Raw genomic sequence first — 27,643 nt, forward strand, 5'->3', positions numbered from 1 at the left:
CAGTTTCATAGAATTATTAATAGCTATTCTGATCAATTTGTTTGTATTAAGTATGAAGATGAAAGTAAAATAAGGCCTGGAGGGACAGCTCAGTGGTGCAACCCTTGCTTAGCATTGCGAGGTCCACCCACCCCCCCCAGTGAAGCTTTTTCAGCTCATTCATGGCTCTCTTTAAATTTGCAAACTTGGGAGATAGATGGCCAAAAATACAACAGCATATGTCTCAGCTGAAGTTTCTTTCAGTCATGTGACTGCAACTCATCAGTTGAGCAAAAATAACAGGATGTGTACTCTTTTTAAAAATACTATTTTTCACTTTTCAAAAGTGGTCCTAAGTTCTCTCAAGCCCGTCATTATAAACTCAGCATCTGTGAAGACATGTGATGAACAACAGACACTAGATGCTTGTGCTCCCCAAGGGTTGGGAATGGATTGAAAAAGCATAGAAGCTGATCATTTAAAATGTTATTGAACAATATTGTGTTACTAGCTTAGAAGAGCTATTACTTCAGTGGAATACCAAAAATAGCTCAATCTTGGAAAATACTTTCATACTTGGAAAATTGAAAGTATAACATTTGTGTTTAAAATTCTAATAGTTTTTCTTGTTTCCACACAAGAAATAAATAATAATAATAATAAATAAGCATCACTCTGTAATAAATAAGCATCACTCTGAATTCTGCTTTTGGTCACACTATGCCTTGACAGATGGGAACACAACTGGTCAGGGAGTTAGGACCTCCCAGGAAGGATGGAGCCACCTAGCACACAAGGCTCTTCTTATTCCTTCTTATCCTACAGGGTCTGTGTTTGAGTAATTCTTGACCAAGAAAGTACCTGTCCACTTGGTTGTGCTCAGGCCTAGGCAGAGCTGGGTCTTCAGGAAACACTTTGCCAGATGTTCTGGATGGAAGGCTTTTGGCTGTCATTAACTCTGTGTCTTGAAGTGATCAAAATAATAACAGCAAGAGAAACCCATGTGAGTTGAGAAAAAGTGAAGCTGGCTGGCTTTGTGTCTGGGTTCCAGGAGGTCACACATCCACACATGTTTTTTTCTTGCATAACATAAAAAAAAAACCTGTCAAGTAGCTTTTGAAAGTTACTTAGTTTCTCCAAATTCCAGAAAGGAAAATGATATTTAAAAAAATACTTTTATTTGTTTATGGGGGGGAGAGAGGGAGAGGGAGAGTATGAATGGGAGCACCAGGCCCTCCAGTCACTGCAAATAACTCCAGACTCATGCACCACCTGTGCATCTGGGTTATGTGGGTGCTGGGGAATCAAACGTGGGTCCTTAGGTTTCACAGGCTAGTGCTTTAACCACTAAGCCATCTCTTCAATCTGGAAAGTGATTCTTTAAATCAACATTCCACATAGTATTTCACTTGATGTGATAGGAATGAGGGATGCTTCTGTAATCAACTTGTTTCAGATGAAAATGAGCATTTGGTAATTCCTGCTTGAAACTTGTCACTTTACCCAGATTTGGGGAGGCCTGAGATTTACACAATGCTGGGGGAAGCTTTAAGAATACAAAAATCACACGTGTAAAATTAGGCACACAGGCTTACAGGGTTTTCTGCAAGAAAGGGACTTGACCCTCAAGCTAATTAACTTCACGATAAATCCTCCTCAGGCAATAACTGCTTTTGTTGCCTGGTATTATGAAAAGAAAAAAGGGGTGAGATGAAGAGGGAACCCTTCCTTGTGCTTCCCAGTCATCCTTCCAGCCAGCAGAACAGGGTAGCCCTTTCTCCAGGTCCCAAGGCAAATGACTGCAGACGTGCTACCTGACTTCTTAATGCCCTTCTCCATTTATTCCTTTAACAGATAGCTACCACCTAGCCGGATCTGCTTACCAGGTGACTGACTGTCCTCTAGATCCCTGACGGCATTCCATATCTTAATGGCTATCCCGCCCGAGTGGGCAAAATGCTGCTCCGTGTTTCCTAGCTTACAGATGGCCTGTCCTTTACATACCTCTAACCCTGCAACCCCCGTGGAGTTCAAGCCAGCGCATCAAGATACCATCCTGGTGGCTTTGACTTGTCCTATCTTCCAGCACTAACGGGCTAAGTGACACGAAATGGGCGTGTCTGGATCTTTCCCAGGCCCTGGTCCTCAACGCCCATCAGGCCAGAGTCACCCTGTCTTTACACACGCGCGCACGCTGACACACCCTCCCGCCGGCATTGTCGCGGTCCCCTCCCGGCCCGCCCCGCCCCGTTTTCCGCTTTCAGCCTCCCTCCCTTCGAGCCTCCCCGCCGTTACCCCCTCCAGCTAATTTCCTCCCCCGTCTGGCCACTCTGGCAGCTGGGGCGACGGCGACGCCCGCGCGGTGGCTTCCGGGCACTCCCCGGCCTGCGGGCGTGCGGCCGGGACGCTCGCTCGGCTCCTCGGCTCGGCGCTCCGGTCATGCCGGGCCCTTGATCGCTCGCCTGACGGCTGGCCTGCTGTGACACTTCCTCTCTCCGCCGGCGCCGCCTCCCTCCCCTCCCCCTTCCTCCCCAGGTTCATTTTCCCTCTTCTCCGGGCTCGCCCATGAGCCTCCTCGGGAGCTACCGGAAGAAGACCAGCAGCGATGGTTACGAGTCTTTGCAGCTGGTGGACAGTCACGGGGACTCGGGCGCGCGGAGCGGCGCGCTTGGCGGCCCGCAGCGGGTGACGGCGACGGCGGGCGCGGCGCGCAGTCCGGCCCGGCAGGCTCCGCACCGCGCCAGCACCACGGACAGCTCAGGTAGCGCGCCCCGGGGCCGGCCGGGTGCAGGCCGCCGCGTCCCATACCCAGGGTGGCCGGGCTGCGGGCTGCGGGCTGCGGCCCCCGCATCTGACACCCCGGAGCGGCGGGGATGCCGGCCACCGCGTAAATACCCCGGCGTGGCCGGGTACAGGCCACCGTACCTAATACCCCGGCGTCGGGTAGCTTCTTTCTGTCGTCCGAGGAGCTGGGAAACAGATCCGTCTGGCTCAGGGACCTTAGTGAGCACCTCCTACCCTTCCCAAGCTGCTGAATCCACCGCTGGGGGCGGGGAGAGAGAGTCCAGGCAGCAGTGACTGAGGTGAAGAAGTGGTGGCCAGTAGTGTTTATTCCAGTTGTTTCCCTGTCACTGGTATTATTTACAATTATGTAAAACTCCACCACCGCTTAAGGGCCTACTAGGGCTCAAGTTTTCTTTCTAATACTTTATTGTATCAACTTGGGAATCTACGGAATTTGGCATTGTTTATGTTGATACAATGAAATTTACTACATTTGTAAATTTTACCCTTTTGCATTGAGTGTCCTCATATTTTGTAAACTTTTACATACAGGGAAATGGAAATCCTTCTAAACTGTGTGGTTTGCAAGTCTCAAAAAATATTTTAGTGATGCGAGCATTTAACGATTTGTGTAGTAAAAGTCATTCTATTCAGCCCTGCTGGTCAAGGTCTAGTGTTAGAACTGGCTGCTTACCTTTCTAGGGGTCAGAACCACAGGATTGCTTGCTCAGAGATCATTTATAATCGAACGGCTGTAGGGGCAGGGGGAGTGTCTAACTTTGTAACTTCATTATTTGACAACTGAGCACTCTAGAGGAAAGATTCACAGTGGGTTGCTTGGGCAGCAGTGAAGCCAAACCAAATTTTATCTCCACACTTTACAAAGAATTGCTTTTGTATTTTAATTGTGAAACGGCTCCCTCGGGGCTATCGTTTTCTATTATTTGCATCCCTAAATGAGACGAAATATGGGCCCACAGATGTTCACATACCCTGCACTGCAAACTAGTTCAGTCAGGTTTGATTTAAGTTAAGTATTGGTGGGATGTTCTCTGAGTCTGTTTTAAATAAAGCTAAGGTCCCTAATGGACTGACGTTTTAGGATTTTGGTATTGATGTTGAATATACCTATTTGATTTGAGTTTTACAAATATGTAGCATATTAATGCAATCCATCTTTTGACTGGCTGAGATCTTCTTTAAAGATTGAACAGATTCTTTTACTCTGATCATAACTATTTTGGGAACATAGTGGATATCTAAATAAGTAATTAAAATGAATACTTTCCAAATGAGGGTGGAGGAGTCTCATTTCAGGAACATGAAAAAAATTCATGGATTTTCATTTTTCACAGGAATTAATCATTTTAGGAGCTTGAATTTGTTTTTGTAAAAAATGTTACATTGTTGGACAAACTCAACATTTATTTTCTGGGACCAGCTCTATCCACTGAATTCTCCTTGTGGGAGAATTCCGTAGTGAATACAACCCTTCAGGCCTCTAGTAGATGGTTATTTAGTTGAGGCAGTAATTCTAACAGATCAGCCTATGTAAAATCTTAGATTTTTGAGGATCATTTTTTCAGTAAATCATATTTTTTTTGGTAGGTTGGGAGAAAATTGAATTGCCTTTACAAACTTGTGGTGGGGAAGCATTTTCTTTTAGAATAGTTATCTTGGGACTGGAGAGATGGCTCAAGGAGTAAGAGTGCTTGATGAGCAAGCATGAGGACTTGTGTGTGATTCTCAGCACCCACATACAAGCCAGGCCTGACTCCATATGCCTCTGACCCCATTGAAGGAGGAGACAGGAAGAGCACTGGGGCTTCTTCAGCCAAGGTTCTGAAAAGTGGTGAGCTCTGGGTTAAGTGAGACACTGTCTCAGGAAAAAAAAATGGCAAAAGAGTGATAGAGGAGGGCACGATGTCTTCCTTTGGTCTCTGCACACATGCACACAGGTTGTGGATGTCTGTAGTCCCTTCCCCAATACAGTTATCTCAAAGTGCTATTGCCAGAAGTTGATTCACCTGAACCAAACCAGCACTATTGAAGAGGCTTCTAGGAATCCCATCCCTTTTCACTGATCCCTTCCACATTCCCTCCTCCATCTGCCTAGGGGAATGTTCTGGCTTTGCTGTAGTCAGTTGGTATAGCTGAAGACTATTTGATGCATATTTCCAATTGAGGATGTAGTTTAGTTACTGTTGGCATGAACTCAGAATCGGGTTCATTCACTAGTGCAACTTTATGTCTTGTCTAGTTACAATCTTCTGAGAGCCTCAAAGTATGGCCTGTGCAGTGTAAATGCAGACATTCATTAGAATTTTTAATTAAACCCATAGATCACTTCTAATGCAATAGTAATCTGCCCATTTATTTAACTGACTGTGTGACATGGCAGATTGTATAGGAAGTTCATGGGGCTTTTGTTCTGGCAGGAATATTTTCACATGGAAAAAATCATGTGAAAAAAATCCCCCTAGAGAACTTCATCTTAATACCCTCCACTTGTATGGTTATGTGTAGTAGAAGTTTTGGACACTTATTCCATTCTCCAGAATGCTTTACAATAAGCAAGGTAAGCAGCATGTATCTGGGCCCTGAGACATAGGATAAAACCTGTAAACTATTGTTGCTAGCTCTATGTTGTCATCTACAAAGTTCACACTTGAGAGCCCTGTAATGAACTTTCAAAAAGAAATCACCCAAAAATCTCATTAAATTTTTTTTATATTATTTGAGAGAGAGAGATTTAATATAGATGTACCAGGGCCTTTTGCCACCGTAAATGAACTCAAGATGTATGCACCACTTTATGCATCTAATTTTATATGGGTACTGGGGCGTTGAACCTGGGCATGTAGGCTTTGCAAGCAAGAGCGTTTAGCCACTGAGTAGTCTTCCTAGCTCCCCCCAAGTCCTCATAGCTGCTTAGTGGTAGCCAGCCCCATTTTTTTATTATTTATTTTTGCATGTGTGTGGTTTGCATGTATGTGTGCATAAATGTATGTGCAAACATATGTATGGAGGCCAGAGGTTGACTTTAGGTGTCTTCATCAGTTGTTTTCCACCTTTTTTATTTTTGTTTTCTCGAGGTAAGGTTTCTCTCTAGCACATGGGCTGACCTGAAACTCACTCTGTAGTCCCAGGCTGACTTCAGACTCACAGCACTCCTCCTACCTCTGCCTCCTGAGTGCTGGGATTAAAGGTGTGTGCCACCATGTCTGGCTTCCACCTTACTGTTTGAAACAGGGTCTCTCACTGAACCTGGAGCTCATGGGTTCGGCTAGATTAGCTAGACGATGAGCCCCAGGGATGCTTTGTCTCCTTCTCCCCAGAGTTGGGATTATAGCCACACCCAGATTTTATATGGTTGTTGGAGAATAAACTCAAGCCCCCATGTTTATGGGAAGCAAGCACTTTATCCACAGAGCCATCTCCCCAGCTCTGTCCTTGTTTGTTGTTTGTTTTTATACAGGCACTTTGTTTGTGGCTCCAGCTGGCTCGAACTCAATGTGTAGACCAGACAAACCTTGAACTTGCATTTATCCTCCTTCTTCAGCCTCCAGAATGTTGGCATCATAGGTGTGCACCACTGACTGTATGGGAAAGCTACCCTCCCATTGAACTAACCTAACTTTCTGTGCAGGCATAGCATCAACTGATTGTTGAAATGGAATCAGTATTATCCACTTTGATTTTTCCCTCTTTGTCATGGTAGACTGAAACCATAAGCCCTGATAAACCTTCTTAAGTTGTTTTTGGCAGATATTTTTTCACAGTCACACAAAGACTAACATATGAAGGATTCTAAAACACTTTCCTATAGAGTGAGAATGTGTTTGGACATAAAAATGGTCTTTTAAGAAATACTGTCTGAGATAGTTAAATGAAGCATTCATATTCTTTTAAGGTCTTCAAGGGAAGAGGTGGTCTTGCACCATGGGGAAACAAGCCTAGTTAAAATGTGACCTGTGCTACAAGACAGAGGTAGGGTCAGGGCTTGGTTAATGTGTCACCCATATTATGTGTCAGGGATCACTTTTTTCACCTGTACTTGGTAGCCATAATAGGGCCTTGTTACCTAAGAGCCTGTTTCTAGGGCACACAGGCTTCCCTACCTATGCAGCATGGCAATTAATGAATTAAGGAATGAAGCTCTGCTTTTTGTAGGGTGGAGCTGGAGATCATCATGTTAAGCACAATTAAGCTAGATTTGGAGAACTATTACTGCTTCTGTTTTAAATATGGAGAATAGGTACTGTCAGAGGGAGGAAATCTAAAATGAGGAGGCAGGTGGAATAAGAGAAAGTCTTGAATGTATGCAACATGAGAGCTGAAGAGGGGACTTCCTGAGATCATTTCTAGACTGCTGGGGAGATGTGGAGGCCAGCAAGAGGGAGAGGGAGGGGGCAGGGGGCAAGGCAGTGTGGAAGGTGAATTAACAAAGTAGAATGATATGCATGTATAAATGTGACACAGTGAAACCCATTTCTTTGTATTCTAACAAAAAATTAATTTTAAAAAATACATATGAATAAAAGGTAAAGAAGTTACTTCTTTATAGTTGAAGTAACCTAGGAACAGAGAGAGGAAGCTAGCTGCCTGAGGTTAAGTAGGCTCTACTTATTCTGTGGGAGGAAAACACTGAGAAATGCCCTTAAGGTTGCAAATGAATTCAGAGGTGAATTTTTTCCCCCTCTAAGGTAAGGAGAATTAAGAGTGATTGAGGGAATCATGATAAATGCAGTTGTTTTTTCATCTTAAATTTCCTCCAACACAGCAGGCATGTCTTCCTGATTTACATGTAGCACAAAGGACTGTTAAAGTGGTAGGCGTGAGGGAGACATAGGAGCAACATTGTATATGACTAATTAAGTCTTGATCCGTCAACCAGAAAACAATATAATTGGTACAGGCTTCTAAAATTTATGGACAGTAACTTGCCAAGGAACATGGGATCCCTATTACTCTCAGAATAAAGGCCCAGGTGTTTTGAACTGTACACCAGCAGCCCATCGTGGGGTCTCTGAAGGCCAGACCAACAAAGCTTCCTGCTACTTCTGCTCAGGAGGATACTACCCTCTGTGCTTCTTTTTATTTTTATTTTTTGTACTTAATTTTTATTTGTATTTGAGAAAGAGGGAGAGAGAGGCAGATAGAGAAAGAGAGAGAGAGAGAGAGAGAATGAGTGTGCCAGGGCCTTCAGCCACCACAAGCAAACTCCAGAAACATGTGGCACCTTGTGCATCTGGCTTGCATGGGTCCTGGGAAACCACATCTGGGTCCTTTAGCTTTGCAAGCTACTGCCTTAACTGCTAAGCCACCCATCACCCATCAAGCCCCTACTCTGTGCTTTTACAAACATTTTCCCCCTCAGCTTTGGCAAACATTCATTCTAGAATCACCTGATGGCCCCTTTCCAGGATCTCTTCTACCCTTTCTTTAGACTGGCTTGGATATCCCTCCATCCTATAGGCTGCATGTGCTGGTCATTGTCCCTGATTCTCAGCAACCTGGACTTCCCTGGTGTGGCTCTCATGGTGTTGGGCTGTGATATACTGCCTGGCCTGTCTCCCTCTGGACTATAAATAAAGTTCAGAGGAAAGCATTTCTTATTCACCTTCATGTTGTTTTCACTGCTTGGCATTTATTGTGAGCCTAACAAATACTTGTTGAGTGAATGAAAGCATGAAAAAATTTTGAATTTTTAAAAAGGGCATTTATAATGAAATATGTCCATCCAAACCTAAAAATAAGTATGCAGCTAGATTTTAGCAGAATTGAGGCCAGGCTTAAGTGAAACTGGAAGAAAGCTAGACCAATTCAATAATGAACATTTTTCATGCACAAGAATAAGTCCAGACTCTTAATGGACAAATATAAATAAATAGATTATCAAAAGATTATTTGCTGGGCCTGGAGAAATGACTTAGCAGTAAAGGTGCTTGTCTGCAAAGCCTAAGGACCCTGGGTTAGAATCCCCAGAACCCATGTAAACCAGTTGCATGTGTTGGCACGTGCATCTGTAGTTCGTTTGCAATGGCCAGAGGCTCTGGTATACCCAATCTCTCTGTGTGTGTCAAATAAATAAATAAATATTTTCTTGGCTAGGATGATGGCTTAGTCAATAAAGTGCTTCCACATGAGCATGAGTACCTGAGTTTGGACCCCTAAAACCCATACAAATGCAGAGCATGGCAGTGTGGGGTTGTGATCTCAGTGCTTGTTAGGCACAGACAGGAAATTCCCTAGGGCTTACTGGCCAGCTAGACTAGTTGAATGGTTCAGTGACAGACTGTGGTTCAACAAATAAGGTGGAAAGTGATTGGGGAAGACACCTAATGTTGACTTCTAGCCTTCACATGTGTACACGGGCACATACATTCTCATATATGTGCTCCCACAATATGCATATACATATACACACCAGAAAACAAAAGAGGACCATTTTCGTGACTAAAGATTGTAATCATCTATTGTACAATTATATAACTTTTGCAGAATAGGAACTTTAAATGCTTACCTCTCTCTCCTCCCTCTTTTCTCCCCTTTCCTCCCGCCATTCTCCTCTCGTCTATCCCTTTTCTTTCCCTGACCAAGACCTTTTTCTTTCTTTCTTCTTTTTTTTTTTTGTTTTTGTTTTTCAAGGTAGGGTCTTGCTGTAGCCCAGGCTGAAATGGAATTCACTATGTAGTCTCAGGCTTGCCTTAACTCAGCAATCCTTCTACCTCTGTCTCTCTAGTGCTAGGATTAAAGGTGTGTCTACCATGCCTGGCTCCAAGATAATTTTTATATTAAATCTGCACATATAGCTGGGTGTGGTGGCACACACCTTTAATCCCAGCACTTGGGAGGCAGAGGTAGGAGGATCACTATGAGTTTGAGGCCACCCACTACATAGTTAGTTCTAGGTCAGCCTGAGCTAGAGTGAGACCCTACCTCGAAAAACAAAAACAAAAAACAAAAAACAAAAAAAATTACACGTATATTTTCTAATCACTGTCACAAAAATTTGAATCTTGGCCAAATATTTAGCGTTCCTTGCATCCATGTGACTCACCTAAAACTGTCTGTGAGCCTTACAGTGACTTTTTGCTCTTGTACTCACCATCTAGAACTCCTTTTGGACTTTGAACCCTGGAGTTTGGATTGTGTATTTCTTTGTTGGAAAGTGTGTAATTTAAAAAAAGAAAACTGGGCTGGAGAGGTGGCTTAGCAGTTAAGCACTTGCCTGTGAAGCCTAAGGACCCCAGTTCGAGGCTTGATTCCCCAGGACCCATATTAGCCAGATGCACAAGGGGGTGCATGCATCTGGAATTCGTTTGCAGTGGCTGGAAGCCCTGGCATGCCCATTCTCTCTCATTCTCTACCTGCCTCTTCCTGTCTCTGTCTGTCACTCTCAAATAAATAAATAAAAACGAACAAAAAATAAAAATAAAAAAAAAGAAAACTAAGTCACATTCTATAAGTCAAACACTTCTCCCTGAAACTTACCTGAAACTTTTGACAGAGCAACTCTGTGTCTGAGGAGCAAGTCCATCATGTCCAAGGAATTAGAAAATAACATGTACCAAGATATCTGGCAAATTCTGCTGTCTTTCATTGGTCCACATTATAGGCCTTAATCTAGATTCAGAATATCTTCTTATTTCAATAATTCATCCAGGTACAATTTGAAAAAGTATTGTGGATGGAAGTTAAATTAACATGCAGTTTCTGTGGTATTACCAGTACACATTCCCGCACCACAGTGGCACACAACGACCCACTGCCTTCAGGCTGGTGCTAGCGCATGTGCAGACAATGGCTGTTGGTGGTGGCAGAGTAGAGCTCTCCCTGGGAGCTGGCAAGTATATTTGGTGTATGCGGTAAGCCACCTCTTGATTTTAGAAATCTTCCCTATGAAGGAAGTGCACAGTAGAAGGGAGTATTTTGCAAGTGCAAGTAAGTGGTACAGTACTAGATATGACGTGCCTGGTAATGCCCAAGGAAGAGAAAGAGCCTACTTGACTGGGAGGGTCAGGGAAGCCACAGTACATGGTGGTATTTGAAGCAGAAATCAGTAGAAAGGGATGGGAAGGAAGTGTGTTTGGGGCTGAAAACCAAGGTGGGGCAGCACAGTGTATGATGTGTGGAGAAAAGTGGGTGCAGGCCTGGGAGCTGGACCCCAGGTGTGTGGGAAGCAGTGCAGCAGATGGGCTGGGAGGATAGACTGAATGCAGCCAGGGTGCTTCTGGGAGACTGGACCTGGTTCTGTACGCAGCATGAAGTATTGGGAGATTCGGAGCAGAAGTGAGGCGTGGCTGAACATTCACTAGGCACCAAAATAAGTTAGGGCCCATAGAAATGTTTTAGTTTTAATTACTTTTAAAAACCAAAATAAAATGAATGTACTTAACAGTAAGTTCATTTTTGTACTAATGTAGCCATAACATTATTTTTTTTCTTTATATGGGGGAATGGGCCTCCATCAGCTAAAGTCCTAGGAGCTACAAAGCCATGCTACCATTCCAAGGAGGTGGCAGGAATCCTGAGATAATGCACAGCTGTGAAAGATGGATGGATCCCAGTTGTTTTCTGGCTGCACTAAATTTACCCAAGAAGCCAGGTGAGATACAGGCTCTAGGGCCCAGGGGTGCTTATAGAGTAGGGAAGGTAAGGATAAAGTGAAAGACAGTATGTACCTGGGAGAAATAGTGGAGGTCAGCTTAGATGGTAACTTAATGGGCTAGAAGCCCGAGCCACGGCAGTGCCAGTCAGTCTGGGGAAAGAGAGACAGTCCTGGGAGTCATGGCACATGAGAAGAGACAGACTAACAACTGGTCAGAGGTGGGGTTGTGAGGGTTTGAAGGAAGTCAGTGATGTCCAGCCCTCATGGAAGCAGGAGACTAGGTATCTTCTGGTCTTGATGTGAATGAAAGTATGACCAGCTGGTCAAGCACACCAGGAGTGTACGTGTGCAGAGGCTCTGTATGTTGCTAGGCACAAAGGCTTACCAGGCTTGAAACTTTTCGGTAGGCTCCCACCAGGCTGAGCAGATCCCCAAGAGACTACCACCAGAATCATGAGGCATAAGCAGGGCCCATTATGCCAGGAGGATGAGGGGAGTGATTGGCCAGGCTGCTGTAGAGTGGCTGGCTGCCCTTTGTCCACTCGGTAGGTGAGGACTGGGCTATACTTCCTTTCTTGGTGATAGAGAGATGGAAGAAAAGATGAGCCACTAGAAAAACTTGGAAGATAGTTATCGAAAGCAAGGATTCTTGGTCTCATTGAATCAGACTCTGATCCAAGAAATTCTCAAGGACAGCTTTGTCCCAACCAGAATTTGAACTTTAGGCAAAAATCTTAGTAGGGTAATGGTACTTACTTCTCTCTCCCCTTATTCAATCTTTTCCTTTTTTTTCTTGTCCCCTCCATCTTCTGTTTTACTTCTTTTCTGCCACCTCTCCTTTTCCCTCCCTGTTCCTGTCTGGGTCTCCTCCCTTCTCCCAGTCAGGGAGTTAGTGTGTTTGGGAGATTTGGAACCCCATGCCACAGGATAGGGTGTGGATGCTGACTACAGTCTTGAGGTGTGTGTACATGTGACTTACCTCTGCTCTGGCCTAACACTGTGACCTGGTGATAAGCGATTTCAGAAGAAGTCTATCCCATCTGTGTTTCATTCTGATAAATGAAAAAAAAAAAGCTTATTTGTAAACAGGAAATGCAAGATAATGATTCACCATTTCTCCACCCCTCTCATCTCTGCAAGAAAGCAGCTCTTTGTCCTTTGTTAAGAGTTAGAAAGTCCAGTATAAGTTCTGGCCTCTCAGCCACCACCTTGGACAGGACATTCAACTCAGAAAACTCATCCTGACTATTAGTTACTTTACACATTGCTGTGACCAAATACTTGACAGGAAGTAGTTTAAGGGAATAAACTGGCTTACAGTTTTAGAAGCAGGAGGCTGACTCTTCACATTGACTCCATAGTTAGGAGGCAGAAAGCAAATACAAAGTAAGACTAGGCTATAAAACCTCAAGAGAGAGCTAGAGAGATGGCTCAGTGTTTAAGGTGCTTGCTCTTGAAGCCTAACAACCTGAATTCAACTCCCCAGTACCCACATAAAGCCAGATGCACAAAGTGGTACATGTATCTGGAGTTCATTTGTAGTGGCTAGAAGCTCTGGTTTGACCATTCTCTCCCTATCTCCCTCTCTTTGGAAATGAATAAAAAAGTAAAATATTTTAAAAAGATGTATTTTATAAAAGAAAAAAACCTCAACTGACTGACTGACTTTCTTTAGTAAGGCTCCCCCTCCTAATGATTTCACAACTTCCCAATCAGTGCCACTAGCTGGGACCAAGTGTTCAAGTATATGAGCCTATGACAGACACTTCACATTCAAACCACAGTACTGACCTGTCTTCACAGGTGAGGTGAGATGTGGGCACACATATGAAGGTGCTTGACAATCTGAGAGGAAGTAAGGTTAGGTATTATAGGGTAACTGGGCCCCTCAAAGTAAAAGGCAGGAAGATCTTTAGGCCTGTCCTTACAGTCTTCTTATCTCTTCCCTAGATTTGTTTTGCCACAAGCAATCTGAGCCCCTCCAGGGAGGGAGGTCCCTATTCCTAGAATTTAAATCCAATCCTGACATTGTGACTGGTCAAGTTCAGCGTCATGTCATGGCTGGCCTTTTTGTGAACCAGCTCCTAGCCCAGACCAATCAACTCTTACTCTGGCTCACCTGAGCCAAAAGATAGGGCCCACCATCATAAGGTTATAAATAGTTTTACCAGGGGTGGGCAAGTCTCTCTGGGCCCCTCCTGAACTTCGAGGTTCTGGTAAGCTTCCCTGTCTCAGCCCGACTGGGCCACAATGAGGGGAGACCCCTCCTTACTCCCATGTGGGCTCTCTACCCCCTTCTGCCTTCCACATGGCAGGAGCTCTCTGTACTTTCTCTCCTTTTCTCCCTAAATCTCTTTTCACTTTTCTGTTAGGCCCACATAGGCTCTCAGACCACAGGGGTGTATTCATTTTCCTTTCCTTGGTTTTAAACTTTCCTAAATAAATATAATGATTTAATAATTATCCTTCTCAGTCTTATTTTATCCAATTCTTTGGTTAAAAGTAGACATGAACTAAGGGTTTTGGGTCCAAGGACTCTATTCCTGAACCACTAACACCTTCTATCAAGCCCACAAGTCCTCATAATTCATTCCATAAACATCTCCTGGCTTCCCCCTTTGTGCTGGCAATGTTTGAGCTAGGGCTGTTGTAGAGGCCAAGACAGATAAGTCTGTACCACTTATGATCTTCCTTGATGTTGGAAAAATGATTATGTGATGTTCTGGGGGCTCTTCAGGCACTCCAGTGAGCAGGAGCACCTCAGGGTAGTGGTAGGAGGCAAGGCTTGTCTCTGTGAGGACTGTAAGGAAAGCCCCTTCTAAGGAGGAAGATAAGTGGTTAGCTAACACAGAAGAAACATGAAGCAAGCAGGGAAAACAGCAGCTGGTTAGGGGGCATTTCAGTACAGCCATAGTGAGTTTTGTGGTGTAGTCTGAGAAGTGCACTGTTAGGAGGGCTCATCACTGTGTGAATCTCACAGAACACTTGCACAAACTAAAGTGGTCACAGGTGCTGCAGTTACCTTTGTGATCTTGGCACAAAGCACCCTACCAAAAGCAGCTAATCAGAGGAAAGGGTTTATTTTGGCTTACAGACTCTAGGGGAAGCTCCATGATGGCAGAGAAAACATGGCATGAACAGAGGCTGGGCATCACTTTTTGGCTAACATCAGGTAGACCACTGCAGCAGGAGAGTGTGCCCAACATTGGCAAGGGAAAGCTGGCTATCATACCCATAAGCCCACCCACAGCACCCCTCCTCTAGCAAGGCTCCAATTTCCAAATTGCCACCAGCTGGGGATCTAGCATTCAGAGCACATGAGTTTATGGGGCAACATCTAAATCAAACCACGACACAAGGCGACATAATCTTTCTGTGTTTTTGCCGCTGAGGGGAGCTTGATTACATGACACCTGACTATACCATATACAGCAAATTGGTGATATGGAGGAGGGGGCAGATTGTAGGAAGAAGTATGTGGCTGTGTCACTGGAATCTACCAAACTAGGAGAGGATAATAACAAATGAGGCTCTACTTGTGTTTTTGTTGTTTGTTTGTTTTTGATTTTTGCTTTTCGAGGTAGGGTTTCAGTATAGCCCAGACTGACCTGGACTTCACTATGTAGTCTCAGGCTAGCCTCAAACTCATGGTGATCTTCCTACCTTTGCCTCTCAAGTGCTGGGATTAAAGACATGCACCGTCATGCCTAAATACTTGTGTGTTTTTATAAATTTTATTTATTTACAAGCAAGGGTATGGAAAGAGAGAGAGAGAGGGGGTGGGGGAATTGGACCATTGGACCCTGGCTGGCAGGCACTGCAAGCAAATGCTTTTAACCACTGAGCCATTTCCCCAATCCTCTGCTTGTGTATTTTTTTGAGGGGCGATCTTTCAAGATTGGGTCTCTGAGGACAGGCTGTCCTATAGACACTGTGTAGTCTCAGGCTGGCATTGAAGTCTCATAGTCATCCTCCTACCTTGGCCTCTGGAGTGCTGGGATTAAAGGCATGTACCACCATGCCCAGCACAGAGAGAGTTGAGGGGAGAGAGAATGGGCACACTATTGCAAATGAACACCAGATGCATGTATCACTTGTGCATCTGGTTTTATGTGGGTACTGGGGAGTTGAACTCAGATTATTAGGCTTTAAGGGCAGGCACCTTAACTGCTCAGCCATCTCTCCAGCCCCCTGCTTGTGAGTTTTGTATTTTTTTTTTTTTTTTTTTTTTGGTTTTTCGAGGTAGGGTCTCGCTCTGGTCCAGGCTGACCTGGAATTAACTCTGTAGTCTCAGGGTGGCCTTGAACTCACGGCGATTCTCCTACTTCTGCCTCCCGAGTGCTGGGATTAAAGGCGTGCGCCACCATGCCCAGCTTGCTTGTGTTTTTAAGAAACTATTTTGCCTGCTTGGATCAAGGGAAAAAAGTGACTTTAAAGATAAAGTCAGTGACTTGTATGAATTAGCATTAAGGGTCAGAGTTTTAATTATTTTATGTATTTAGTCTTTTAGTTATTATACGTCAATTGAGCATATATTCCAGGCTGACCTGGAACTCTCTCTGTACTCCGAGGCTGACCTTGAACTCACAAGTATTCTCCTACTTCAGGCTTCCAAGTGCTGGGTTAAAGGTGTGTACCACCATGTCTGGTTGCAGGGTCAGAGTTCTGAATTAAATAAACTTATTTCTTTTTTTCTAAAGAATTCTACTGTGTAGCCCAGGGTGGCCTGGTGTGTCTCAGTGCCTCAAGCCTCCCAAGTGCTGGGATTACAGGTGTGCAGGTGTGTGCCACCACACTTGTCTTTAAGTTATTTTTTATGTTATCATATAAAGTAACAGGTTTCATCATGACATTTTCATACATATGTGTCATTACACCATCATTTATTTTCCTCTCCTACTATCTTCCCTTATACCTAGATTAACTTTTTAAAAACTTAATTGTTTTAGAGCAGTCTTGGGTTTAACTGAAAGGAATACAGGACTATCCCAAGGAAGTCCCACCTCCTTACATGTTAGCATGGTTTTATGCTGAAGTGGTGACGTGAACCAGATGTTCAAAAGAGGAGAAGCCCTGAGAGCTCCAGCAGAGCCAGTGTGTAGCCTGTGGCAGTGATCCACAAAGGAGAGCCAAGATCTTGGGCAACCTGTAGCCATGATGTACACTGAAGGTATACAGGGAAATTAGTTTAAGTTGTCTTTAAAATTATAGCAAGATTTTATTATATTTCCTGGTCTTAAAGCTGACATTAAAATCCCCTAACAGGATAGGATAGGAATGTGACTTTGTCTCCAAATGTACCAGAGAATGCTGTCTCCATTGTGCCTGTCACTACCACTCAGAGGCCGGGGACTTCCACACAGTCTTGTTTGGTGAGCAGTTGTAACAGATGATTACTTTATTTCATGTCTTGCTTTGTTTTTAAGCTGTTGCATGGCAGCTAGGCCTCATCTCATAAAAACAAAACCCTACAAAAATAGTTTCAGTTTATAAATTATATCAATTAATAATATTTATTATAATTAGATTATAATAATTAACTAATTTAATTATAATAATTAGATTATAATTAAATTATAATAACATGTTTATGAATTTAAAACAATTGAGAGTGATATAAAAATGCAAGTAAGACCCCATTTCTTTCTCCACTTCTAGTTCTGCTCTTCAGAGACAAATAATGCATTTATTTAGAATTTCCAAGCACATACACTAGTGTCAACCCACATAAACACATGCAGACTCCTTCATACCCACATATTCACATATCTTCATTCATGTGGAAAGTCCTGAAATCTCCTTTAGGTGCCTGATATATGTTACTTAACAATAACTATATCCTAGGTACTTTTCTACATTAGAATCTAAATATGTGTGTTATTTTTCTCTAATGACTGTTTTCAGTGCCACTGATACAATTACCCCATGGATAGGGCAGTAAGTGTGTTTGCATGCAATCACTGAAATAATATTTTTATTTTTATTTCTGTGTTTGAGAGACAAAGAGGAAGAGACAGGGGAGGAAATGAGAATGAGAGTAAGTGCACCAGGGCCTTCAGCCATTGCAAATGAACTCCAGATGCATGTGCAGTTTTGTGCATCTGGCTGACATGGGTCTTGGGGAAATCAAACCTTAGTCCTATGGCTTTGCAGGCAAGTGCCTTAACCGCTAAGCCATCTCTCCAGCCCCACATTCATTTTTTAATTGTCATATAGTAATCATACATATTTATGGGGCATGGGTAACAGTTTAGATTGGTGTAACTAGCATGTCAGTTTCTTTGTATTGGGAACATTAAAAATCCTCTCTCATACAGAGTTAATATCCTGAACATACATTTTGTATATTGCATATGTAGCATTCATGTGGAAAAAGTTCTGGGTGTAGCAAACAGAGGAACATACTTCACATTATGATAGACTTTCTGTATTGTTGAGAGCCTGGTACCAATTTAAACCTCTGCCAAGACTACTGTTCTCCCACATTCTCAAAGCTCTCATCAAACTTCTTAACCTTTACTAGTCTGTGAGAAATGATGATCACGGTTGACTTCACACTCATTAGATATGGACTATTTGTGTTGTTAATTGTTGTTAAATACTTGTTTGACAAGTAATACATACCTATGGACAAGCACTTTAGAATGTGCAGAAAGGCACTAAGAAAGCATATTTTCAACAGGCAACTGTGGGAGACATTTGCCCTGTTCTCATGTTGCTTATTATCTATGTATGTGTGTGAATGTAGAGGTTCTCATACTTTGTGGCTCTTCTTGGATTGTGGCATCTTGTTTCTTTGTAAAAAGGAGTACTGGATTGGATGCAGATCCAGTGGTCTGTTCAAAGTTGAGCATTTCTTTCTTTCTTTCTTTCTTTCTTTCTTTCTTTCTTTTTTTTTTTTTTTTTTTTTTTTGAGGTAGGGTCTTGCTCTAGCCCAGGCTGACCTGGAATTCACTATGTAGTCTCAGGGTGGCCTCGAACTCATGGTGATCCACTTAGCTCTGCCTTCCAAGTGCTGGGATTAAAGGCATGAGCCACCACACCTGGCCATGGTGAGCATTTCTGTATTTGTGTGTGTACACGTGTAGAAGCCAGAAGTCCATGTTGGTTAGTTTTATTTTCCCCTAGCACTCTCTATCTTTTCCTTCCCTTCCTCTCTCCCTCTCTTTTGAGGCAAGTCCAACAGACTGACTTTTTTATGAGAGAGAAAGCAAGAGAGAGAATAAGAGGGAAAGAATTGGTACACTAGGGCCTCCAGCTGCTGCAATCAAACTCCAGGTGCATGTACGACCTTGTGTGCATGTGTGACCTTGTGTGTTTGTGTCACCTTGTGCATCTGGCTTACATGGGACCTGGAGAGTCAAACATGGGTCCTTAGGCTTCACAGGCAAGCACCTTAACTGCTAAGCCATCTCTCCAACCCCCCCCCCCCCTTTTTTTTTTGAGACAAAGTCTTTCTTGAATATGGAGCTTACCAATTGGGCTACACAAACAAGCCTTGGTATCCTTTTCTCTCTGCTTTTCTAGTGTTGGAATTATAGGTGTTTACCACCATACTAGGCATTTGACGTGAGTGCTGGGGAGCCAAACACAGCTTCTTAGGCTTGTATGGCAAACACTTTGCCACTGGGTCATCCCCCCAGCCCTGGACATTGCTGAGTAGCTTTGTGACCTTGGATTAGTCATTTTATCCCTTTGATCCTCTGCTTGCTGCTCTGTAAAAGATAATACCTCTCTGGCTAGATTGTTAGGAAGTTCACATGAGAAAGAACTTGGTAAATTCCCTGCCGTATGGAAGACACATGGTAAGTGTTGTCTGTGTCATAAGGTAGAAGTGGAGTTCAGCAGTGTGATGATTGTTTTACTATCCTGAGGTTTTCCAAGATCTGTATATTCTCCATTTTGCAATATTCTAAGCCCTTTCTTCATCATATCCACCCTGTGATTATTTATAAGTTTTGGGACACTTGGATGTCCATCCATCCAGCAAATATGAAAGTGTACAAACTCAAACTCTGTATACTGTGCAGCAAAGAATAAAAAAGAACAAAAGCCAAACTATCTGCCACAAAAGAGCTTAGAAGACCTGTGTGGATCTATGTTTTCTGTGCTCACCCTCCCCCCCAAACACAGTGCTTTTTGCAGTGACAGGGATAGAACCCAGGGCCATGTGCATGCTAAGCAAATGCTCTGCCACTGAGCTACAGCCCCAGCTCTAGTTGTTTTCATAATAAAAAACAATAAATGTAAGATTTCAGTTTTCTTATTTGTGCTTCACTACTGTGACTTCTTATGGCATCTTGAAACAGGATTTTCTATAGTTTTCAAACTTAACTAATATTAGGTTCCTTTTCTCAGCAAAGCCTTCTCAGATTCCGCATATCGAAAGTATATGAAAACAGAGTAACTCTAGTTAAAGTAAGGTTGTGAGGCCAGATACTGCTTTTTGTGGCTATCCTACTCATTTCCCTAGCAGTGTTATCTAGTTTATGATTGCAGAATTCCAGGGCTCTGACATCTCATCTACTCATTTTGAGAGTGAGGAAAATGAGGTATAGGAAGGAGATGTTGTGGACAGGGACCCAAAGGCAAGTCCAGGAATAGCCAGTGCCCAGGTGCCAAACAGACATGACTGCCGACTGCCTTTGGAGGACTTCAGAGAGGCAGGGTGGTCTTTTTTGGCTAGGTTGTGCTTGGGCTCATGTATGAAGAAGCTAGAGAGTAATTTAAGAGTCAGCAATAGAATGATAAAGAGGTAGAGGGAAAAATGATTGATTCTTTCCCCATGATTTAGTAAACTATCATTGTGTGTGTCTTTATTATAAACCGAAAGAAGGGAGCTGTTATAAAGCCACCAGTAAGTCCCTGGTCCTCCTGACTCAGCATGGCCAAGCCTCAGAGGGTGTGCCAGCCTCCTCTCCAGCTCTTTGGCCTCATGTTCTCTCCTGCACACTTGCTTCATCCTTTGCCCTCTCTTCTCAGACTAGCCTATCTTCTCTGTGTATTACACTCCCCCAAAGGGCCCCAGTTTGCATGTCAGTAATCCTAGCACTGGTTCTTACTGATTATCTGTTTCTGGGCCCCAAGAGGAAGGGATCCAGTGACTTGTGTATTCTTTGTGTATTTCCTATCTAGTAGTTGCAGCCTGAGGCACCTGTCTTGGGGTTTCAGGGTGGTAGAGCTCTTCTCAAAAATGTAAAAAGAACAAACTGACTCTCAAGCTACTCCCTTGCCAATGTTGAGACGGACATTTATGTAGCTGTGGGCAAGAAGCACCTATGGAGTTGATGATGGCATCCTGAAGATGATGCTGTGTTCACCTTGAAGTGTAGGCAAGAGTCCCCATGAGAGAGGGAAAGGGAAAGGACAGGTGCTGGGAAGAATAGTGAGTGTGTGAGGAACAGTAAGTAGAGGGTTTAAAAAAATAATTTTATTTTTATTTATTTATTTGAAAGAAAAAGGCAGAGAGAGAAGGAGAGAGTGAGAGAGAGAGGAGGAGAGAATGAATGAAAATTGGCATGCCAGGGCCTCCAGCTCTGTAAACACATGTGCCACCTTGTGCATCTGGATTTTGTGGGTCCTGGGGAGTCGTACCTGGGTCCTTTGCCTTTGTAGGCAAGTGACAACTGCTAATCCATTTGTCCAGCCTCCCATTTTTTTGAGGTAGGGTCTCAGTCTAGTCCAGGCTGACCTGGAATTCACTTTGTAGTATTAGGGTGGCTTTGAATTCACAGTGGTTCTCCTGTCTCAGCCTCCCAAGTGCTGGGATTAAAGGCGTATGCCACCATACCTGGGAGAGAGAAAGAAAGAAAGAGAATGTGAGAGAATATGAGAGAATGGGCACACCAGGGCCTTTAGCTACTGCAGAACTCCAGATGCATGTGCTGCCTTGTGCATCTGGCTTTATATGGGTATTGGGGAATCAAACTTGGGTCGTTAGGCTTTATGGGCAAGCACCTTGACCACTGAGCCATCTCCCCACCCCGGGGGGAGGGTGATTTTTATGCCATGATTCATTTATTCATTTAGATAACAAATACTGAATGCCTTGTAAAGAAATGGACATGCCTATGTATGAAGTTATACAATTAAAATAGTTAAATTCCTGTATTTAGAGAGTGGGAATAGCCTGTCTGTCCTGTTTCGAAAGCTTAAATATTTTTGCTATTGCTTCCTTTATTTCCAGCTTCCCTCCTTGCCGCTACAAGGCCAAAGGTAGCCCACAGCAAGATTGGTGCACAGGTTTGGAATTGCTCATTGTCCTTTCCACAGCCACATCACTCCTGTGACTTTAAAATGCCTGCGTAGGGAAAATGTTTAGTTAGATGATTTTTAAGCTCTGTTCATCTTTGAATTGAGGACTTTTAGCTTTCATTTCAGTTATGTTGGCAACCAGCTAGAATTAATTTATGGAAGAATTATTTATAATAGGAAGAAGAGCTGTTTAAAATTTCTACAGATAGAATATTGATGTAGAAAAGTTAAGATATGCCTAGTAGACTTGTTAAATAGCCATTAAAATGATTAGTTAGGGCTGGAGAGATGGCTTAGCAGTTAAGCGCTTGCCTGTGAAGCCTAAGGACCCTGGTTCAAGGCTCAGTTCCCCAGGTCCCACATTAGCCAGATGCACAAGGGGGCACACGCGTCTGGAGTTCGTTTGCAGTGGCTGGAAGCCCTGCCCATTCTCTCTCTCTTCCTTTATCTGTCTTTCTCCCTGTGTCTGTCGCTCTCAAATAAATAAATAAATAAAATGAACAAAAAAAAAAATGATTACTTAAGGTATTAATTATGGGAAACAAATGGAATGAACAACAAACTGTATTCATTAAACTACTTATCTGTCTATACATAAAAATGTACACATATACACAGAAGAAAATCATTATAAAGGTGTATCATAGTTAAAAATGAAGAAATTAGACCAAAATATTGCTAAAGAATATTTGGGTAGTAGAGAACCAGTAACTAAAATTTGTATATGTGTGGATAAGGTATCAACAATGAACTTTTTTTTTGGTTTTTTAAGGTACGGTCTCACTCTAGCCCAGGCTGACCTGGAATTCACTATGGAGTCTCAGGGTGGCCTCAAACTCACGGCGATCCTCCTACCTCTGCCTCGTGAGTGCTAGGCATGTGCCACCACGCCTGGCTGAACTGTTTTTAACTACATGATTTTGTGCAACTCTGTTTTGTATAGCATCTTCAATAATTGAATATTTTGGGGGTGTTGTATGTGTTTATGTGTGTGAACATGAGAGTGTATGCACATGTGCCACAATCTATATGTTGAGGGTGGAGAACCACTTTTGGGTGAAAGTTCTTGCCTTCTGCTTCCTTTGGAGACTTGGTCTCATGTTGTTTACTGCTGCATTTTGCCAGATTAGCTGGCTCCTAGCTTCCTATGGATTCTCCTGTCTTTGCCTTTCTTCTTACCCATAGGCAAGGCTGGGATTTCAAGTGCCTGCCACAGTGCTGTGCTTTTCACGTGGGTGCTGGGGTTTTGAACTCAGGTACCATAAAAGTAAAACCTAGCAAGCACTTTCACTGAGCCCTCTCCCCAGCCCAGTAATTGGCATTGTTACTGAAGTAGTTATACATTTTATTGATATAGTTATAAATTCACATTGTGAACAATATAAGAATACCTGTAAACTTTGCCTATTTCTCCCATGGTAACATTTTAAAGACTATCCAGGGTAAGAATGCTAATCATTCTACTTCATACTCCCCTAGGTTTACTTGACATGAGTGCACATCAAGTTCTATACCAGGTATCATCTCTGGGCCTTCCAAAATGCACCATCACAGTCTATTGAACATTTCCCAAATCACAAAGAACCCTCATTGCTCTTTTCTAACCACATCCACACTTACCACTATTCTTTTTTGTTTAATATTCAACCTCAGTTCATGGGAATTTTACTTTTCTAATATTTAACTTCAATGGATGGGAATTTTACTTTATCTTGACTTTTCAATCTGAAGCCAAAAATTTACAATCTTAAAGTTGGAAAAGACTTTGAAATTTAGAGGTCACTCAGAACATGAGAACTTTAAGTGGAAAGTAGAAGAAATTTTATGATTACTCACCATCCTATAGAAAGACCATCAGCCTCAGTTTCCCACTCATCACCCAAAATCTCTCATCTGATCCTCTGTCAGGGTCAGGTGCTTCTTGTCTGAGCCCTGAATAATCTTTGTATCTCTTCTCAGTGTGGTACATCTCTCATTTTGTAATGATGATAGTCATTTCCCAGTTTCTGATGAGCCTGTAGCTGTTGGCTATCCTCCTCTTACCTGTGAGTGGCTTTTGGTCCTGATGTCTGTCTGTCTGTTGGGGATTGAATTTGGGGTTTCACTCTGGGGTATTTGTGCCTGTTGTGGTTTTGGCCTTTGGTGAAATATGAATTTTTCTGATCCTTAAGCTCTTTCCATATATAGCTCAAGAGAATTGTTTTGGCTTTACCTACTTGTTTCACAGATGAGGAAATTTGAGTGCAGAGAGAAACCCTGTTCAGCTTACTGTCCTTGAGTTACTTGAAACCTTATCTTGTGATTCTATTTTCTCCTTCTAATCTTCTAGTCTTCCCTTGTGAGATGGGTTTTCTTGGCCTTTGATTGCCCTAGTCACTCTTCTTCTGGCCACATTTTGGTTTTTGCAGCCAACCTCAAAAGTCTGAATTTTGGGTTGCTTGCTTGAAGTCCTACATAAATGTTTTAATTCTGAAAATAATTATGAAACCCTAGTATATGCCAAGGTGTGGCAGTCAGGTTCATATTGCTGGCAGAAATCACCTGACCAAGAGCAGCCTGTGGGGAAAAAAAGGTTTATTTTGGCTTACAGACTTGAGGGGAAGCTCCATGGTGTCAAGGGAAAATGATGGCATGAGCAGAGAGTAGACATCACCTTCTGGCCAACATCAGATGGACAACAGCAACAGGAGAGTTTGTCAAACGTTGGCAAGGGGAAACTGGCTAGAGTACCCATAAGCTGTCCCCAACAATACACTGCCTCCAGGAGGCATTAATTTCCAAGTCTGCATCAGCTAGGAACCTGGCATTTAGAATACCTAAGCTTATGGGGGACACCTGAATCAAACCACCACATTCTGCCCCTGGCCACCATAAATTGATAACCATATGTGATGTAAAATACAATACATTCATCCAACTTTAAAAGTCCACATAGTTTTTATTAATCCTAATGGTGTTCAAACATTCCCATAGTCCAGGGTCTTTTAACTGAGCCATAATACCAAAAAATTCTGCCCAAACCCATCATGGCACAGAATAAACATTCACATTGAAAAATATGGCATTGGACATAGCAAAGAAATATTCAACCAATACACAGTTTAAAAGAACCAGAGCAAACATCAAACTCTGTAGCTCCAAGTCCAACAAGTCTACAAGTCTCTAAGTCCAATAATTCTAGCCAGAAACAAGTTCTAATTCTGCTCCTCCAGATAGGCTACTCACAGTCCTGGAAAACTTCATCTGGGCCAGCAGCTTTTCTTAGCAGCCATCTCATGATCCTGGCATCTCCACTGGGTCTCCACTGCAACCCATAGTTCAGTCTCATGGCTCCATTGGGTCTCCATGCAGGCATCCAACAAACCTGCTTCACACTGCCCATAGCTGTTTCCAAAATACAAGATCATGTTGCAAATTCAATGACCCTCTCTTTCCTGCATTTCTTATACTCCATAATACAAGATGTTGTGCAAGTTTGTTAATCCAGGGGCAATCAAGCAGACTTTGAAGAACAGGACACTCCTGAGCACTCAGGCCCTAAAGGTCCTGCATCAAACCACCACACAAGGTGTGCCATAATCTTCAGCCTCATTCCTCCTTTCTTCTGCTGTTCTCCATATTACCTACTATGCTCATCATGCTGTGGGTTTGATGGCATGAAGCATCACCATCATAATTGTAGCTTAAACAGATGAAAACTTATTTCTTGCACATATAAAAATCTTATCTGGAATGGATACTCTATATCAAACTAGGAATGGTGTCAAGTTCCTTCTGTCTTGTTGCTTTTTGGTCCTTAGGATGTAATGCCTTCTTCATCATGTTCACTTAGGATGGGCTGCCAATATGTTTGCTTTCTAACCAAGCACAATATGAAGTTTACTTTATCTGAAAAGATACAAAGGGGTATGACATACTCTTCTTTCTGTGAGTTGCTTGCTTATGTGCACTCATCCCATTGGTCAAAGTTCAATCACATGGCCATAACAAGCCAAAGAACAACCTGGGAAATGTAGTAGTTTTTTACTGTAGGAAGCAATATGATCTACTCAAAAAATAATCCTCAGAAGAGCAGAATAAATTCTGGTTGGCAGATATCAGTCTCTGTCATATCCTTTTTATTTAAATTCCAAGAAATTCGGCCCTGAACAGAACCACTGGCATTTCAGTCTTATTTTTTAAAAATATTATTCATTTATTTGTTAGAAGAGAGAGAAAGAAAGAGGGAGAGAATGGGTATACAAAGGCCTCCAGCTGCTGTAAATGAACTCCAGATGCATGCACCACTTTGTGCATCTGGCTTTACATGGGTACTGGGGAATTGAATCTAGGGCGTTAGGCTTTGCAGGCAAGCATCTTAACTGCTGAGCCATCTCTCCAGCACTGGCATTTCAGTCTTAATAGAATTGTACAAAAAGTACAAAGCAGGGCCTTCTAGAAGTTTTCAGGATTTTATAAAAGATTGAAAATTCAGAATCCTTGGTGAGGAGGTCAGAATCCATTTCATTTGTAATTGCAGGGGAAATGACAACATGAACAGTGCTCATACTGCTCGTATGACCACTGGCTCCAGGTTGATGGTAGAAAGTATGGTGATCAATCAAAACCGACCAAAACAGAAATCCAGAGGCCATAGAGAACTCAGCACTAAATTAGACTGCCAACACACCTGCTATGGCTCAGGGAACAGTGCAGAAGAGGGGGCAGAAAGATTGTAAGAGCTGCAGAGTGGGTAGGAATATCCTGAGGCATGGTCCCCTGCTACCCCACAGAGACTGACTAAGGCCTTCCTGACCCTTCAGAAAATACCATAACCCCACTGAGGAGGGCCTCCAGGGTAACAGGAGCTGGGGTGTGAGAATAAAGAGAATAACCTGTTATAATTAGTGTAAAATAAAAATTAAGAGTCCCTCTCATTTACTTGGGGCTTACTACACACCGGCTGTCTTCTCTTGTCAGGCTTTTCTGCTATGATGAAGCATTGCCTTTGAAGCTGTTAAGCTGAAATAACCCTTTCCTTCATTAGCTGTTTCTGTTTGGGTGTTTTGTCCCAGCAACATGAAGGTAACCACTATACAAGTCTAGTAGAAATGGTGGGCTCTGGGTTCAGTGAGAGATCCTTTCTCAAAAAAAAGAAAAGATGGCAAGTGATAGAGGAAGGCACCTGATGTCAGCTTCCTGCTTCCACATGCATGCACACACATGTGCAGGTGCACCCACACGTGTGCAAGTGCACCCACACATTTGAATATCCATACCACATATACACACAAAAAATACCATGAAGGAGAAAAATAAAACACATCTGAGGATGTTGGGGGTTGGTGCTTTATATAAGGTAGTTTGGGAAACCAATCTGGAAAAGTCCTGTGGAAGTAGGCAGCTGATGAGTAGTAGTGTAAGTGCGAAGGCCCTGAGGCAAGCTCTTCTTACAGAGGACTCGTGTGACTTCAGCAAAGACAAGGAGAGAGAGCTATGATAGAAGGTTGAAGAAGTACACAGAGGCTGATTCCCAAGCACTTTGAAGCATATAGTAAGGACATTGCTTTTACTCTTAAGTAAGGTGGGAAACCACTTGAAGATTTTAAGCAACAAAGTAAGATGACTTATTTATTAAAGTGATACTTTTGTTTCTGTTAACCAGGTCTGAAGGAGACATACTCCATTATAAGCCTGCTTCAGTGATTCACATGAGAAAACACAGTGGCTTATAGCACATTAGGAATACCATAGACAGTGAGAAAAAATGGGTCCAACTGTCTATCACCTAGCTCTTTGTATCTGTCATCTCTCAATTATGTGTATAGAAATATATACACTATACATAATGTGTATAGTAGTAATTGTGAACATATAAAATTTTGTAAATCTAAGATACATAAAAAGGGGAAAACAGCAGAAAGCAGGAAGCCACCCAGACTTCTGGTCAAGATGGTGTCTGCCTAACTGTGCCACACCTCCCATGGAAGGAAAGGCCAGACATTAAGGGTTTATTGGGTCTTCTGGGGGGGG

The 27,643-nt window shown here is 42.9% G+C and overlaps 1 protein-coding gene across 6 annotated transcripts in view; it reads left to right on the top strand.

The window, feature by feature from the left end:
- Dnajc6 (DnaJ heat shock protein family (Hsp40) member C6) overlaps positions 1-27,643 on the top strand; it is a 208,100-nt gene that overhangs the window by 76,723 nt on the left and 103,734 nt on the right. The window contains exon 1 of one of the 6 annotated variants that reach the window (XM_045148991.1): positions 2,424-2,740. The exons of the other annotated variants lie outside the window; for them this stretch is intronic. Coding sequence (XP_045004926.1) covers positions 2,545-2,740 — 196 coding nt within the window. The 5' untranslated portion in view covers positions 2,424-2,544. Of the gene's footprint in view, positions 1-2,423; positions 2,741-27,643 lie in introns of those variants that run through there. 6 annotated transcript variants of the gene reach the window in all.

The sequence above is a fragment of the Jaculus jaculus genome, chromosome 5, assembly GCF_020740685.1.
Source record: "Jaculus jaculus isolate mJacJac1 chromosome 5, mJacJac1.mat.Y.cur, whole genome shotgun sequence".
Classification (NCBI taxonomy): domain Eukaryota; kingdom Metazoa; phylum Chordata; class Mammalia; order Rodentia; family Dipodidae; genus Jaculus; species Jaculus jaculus.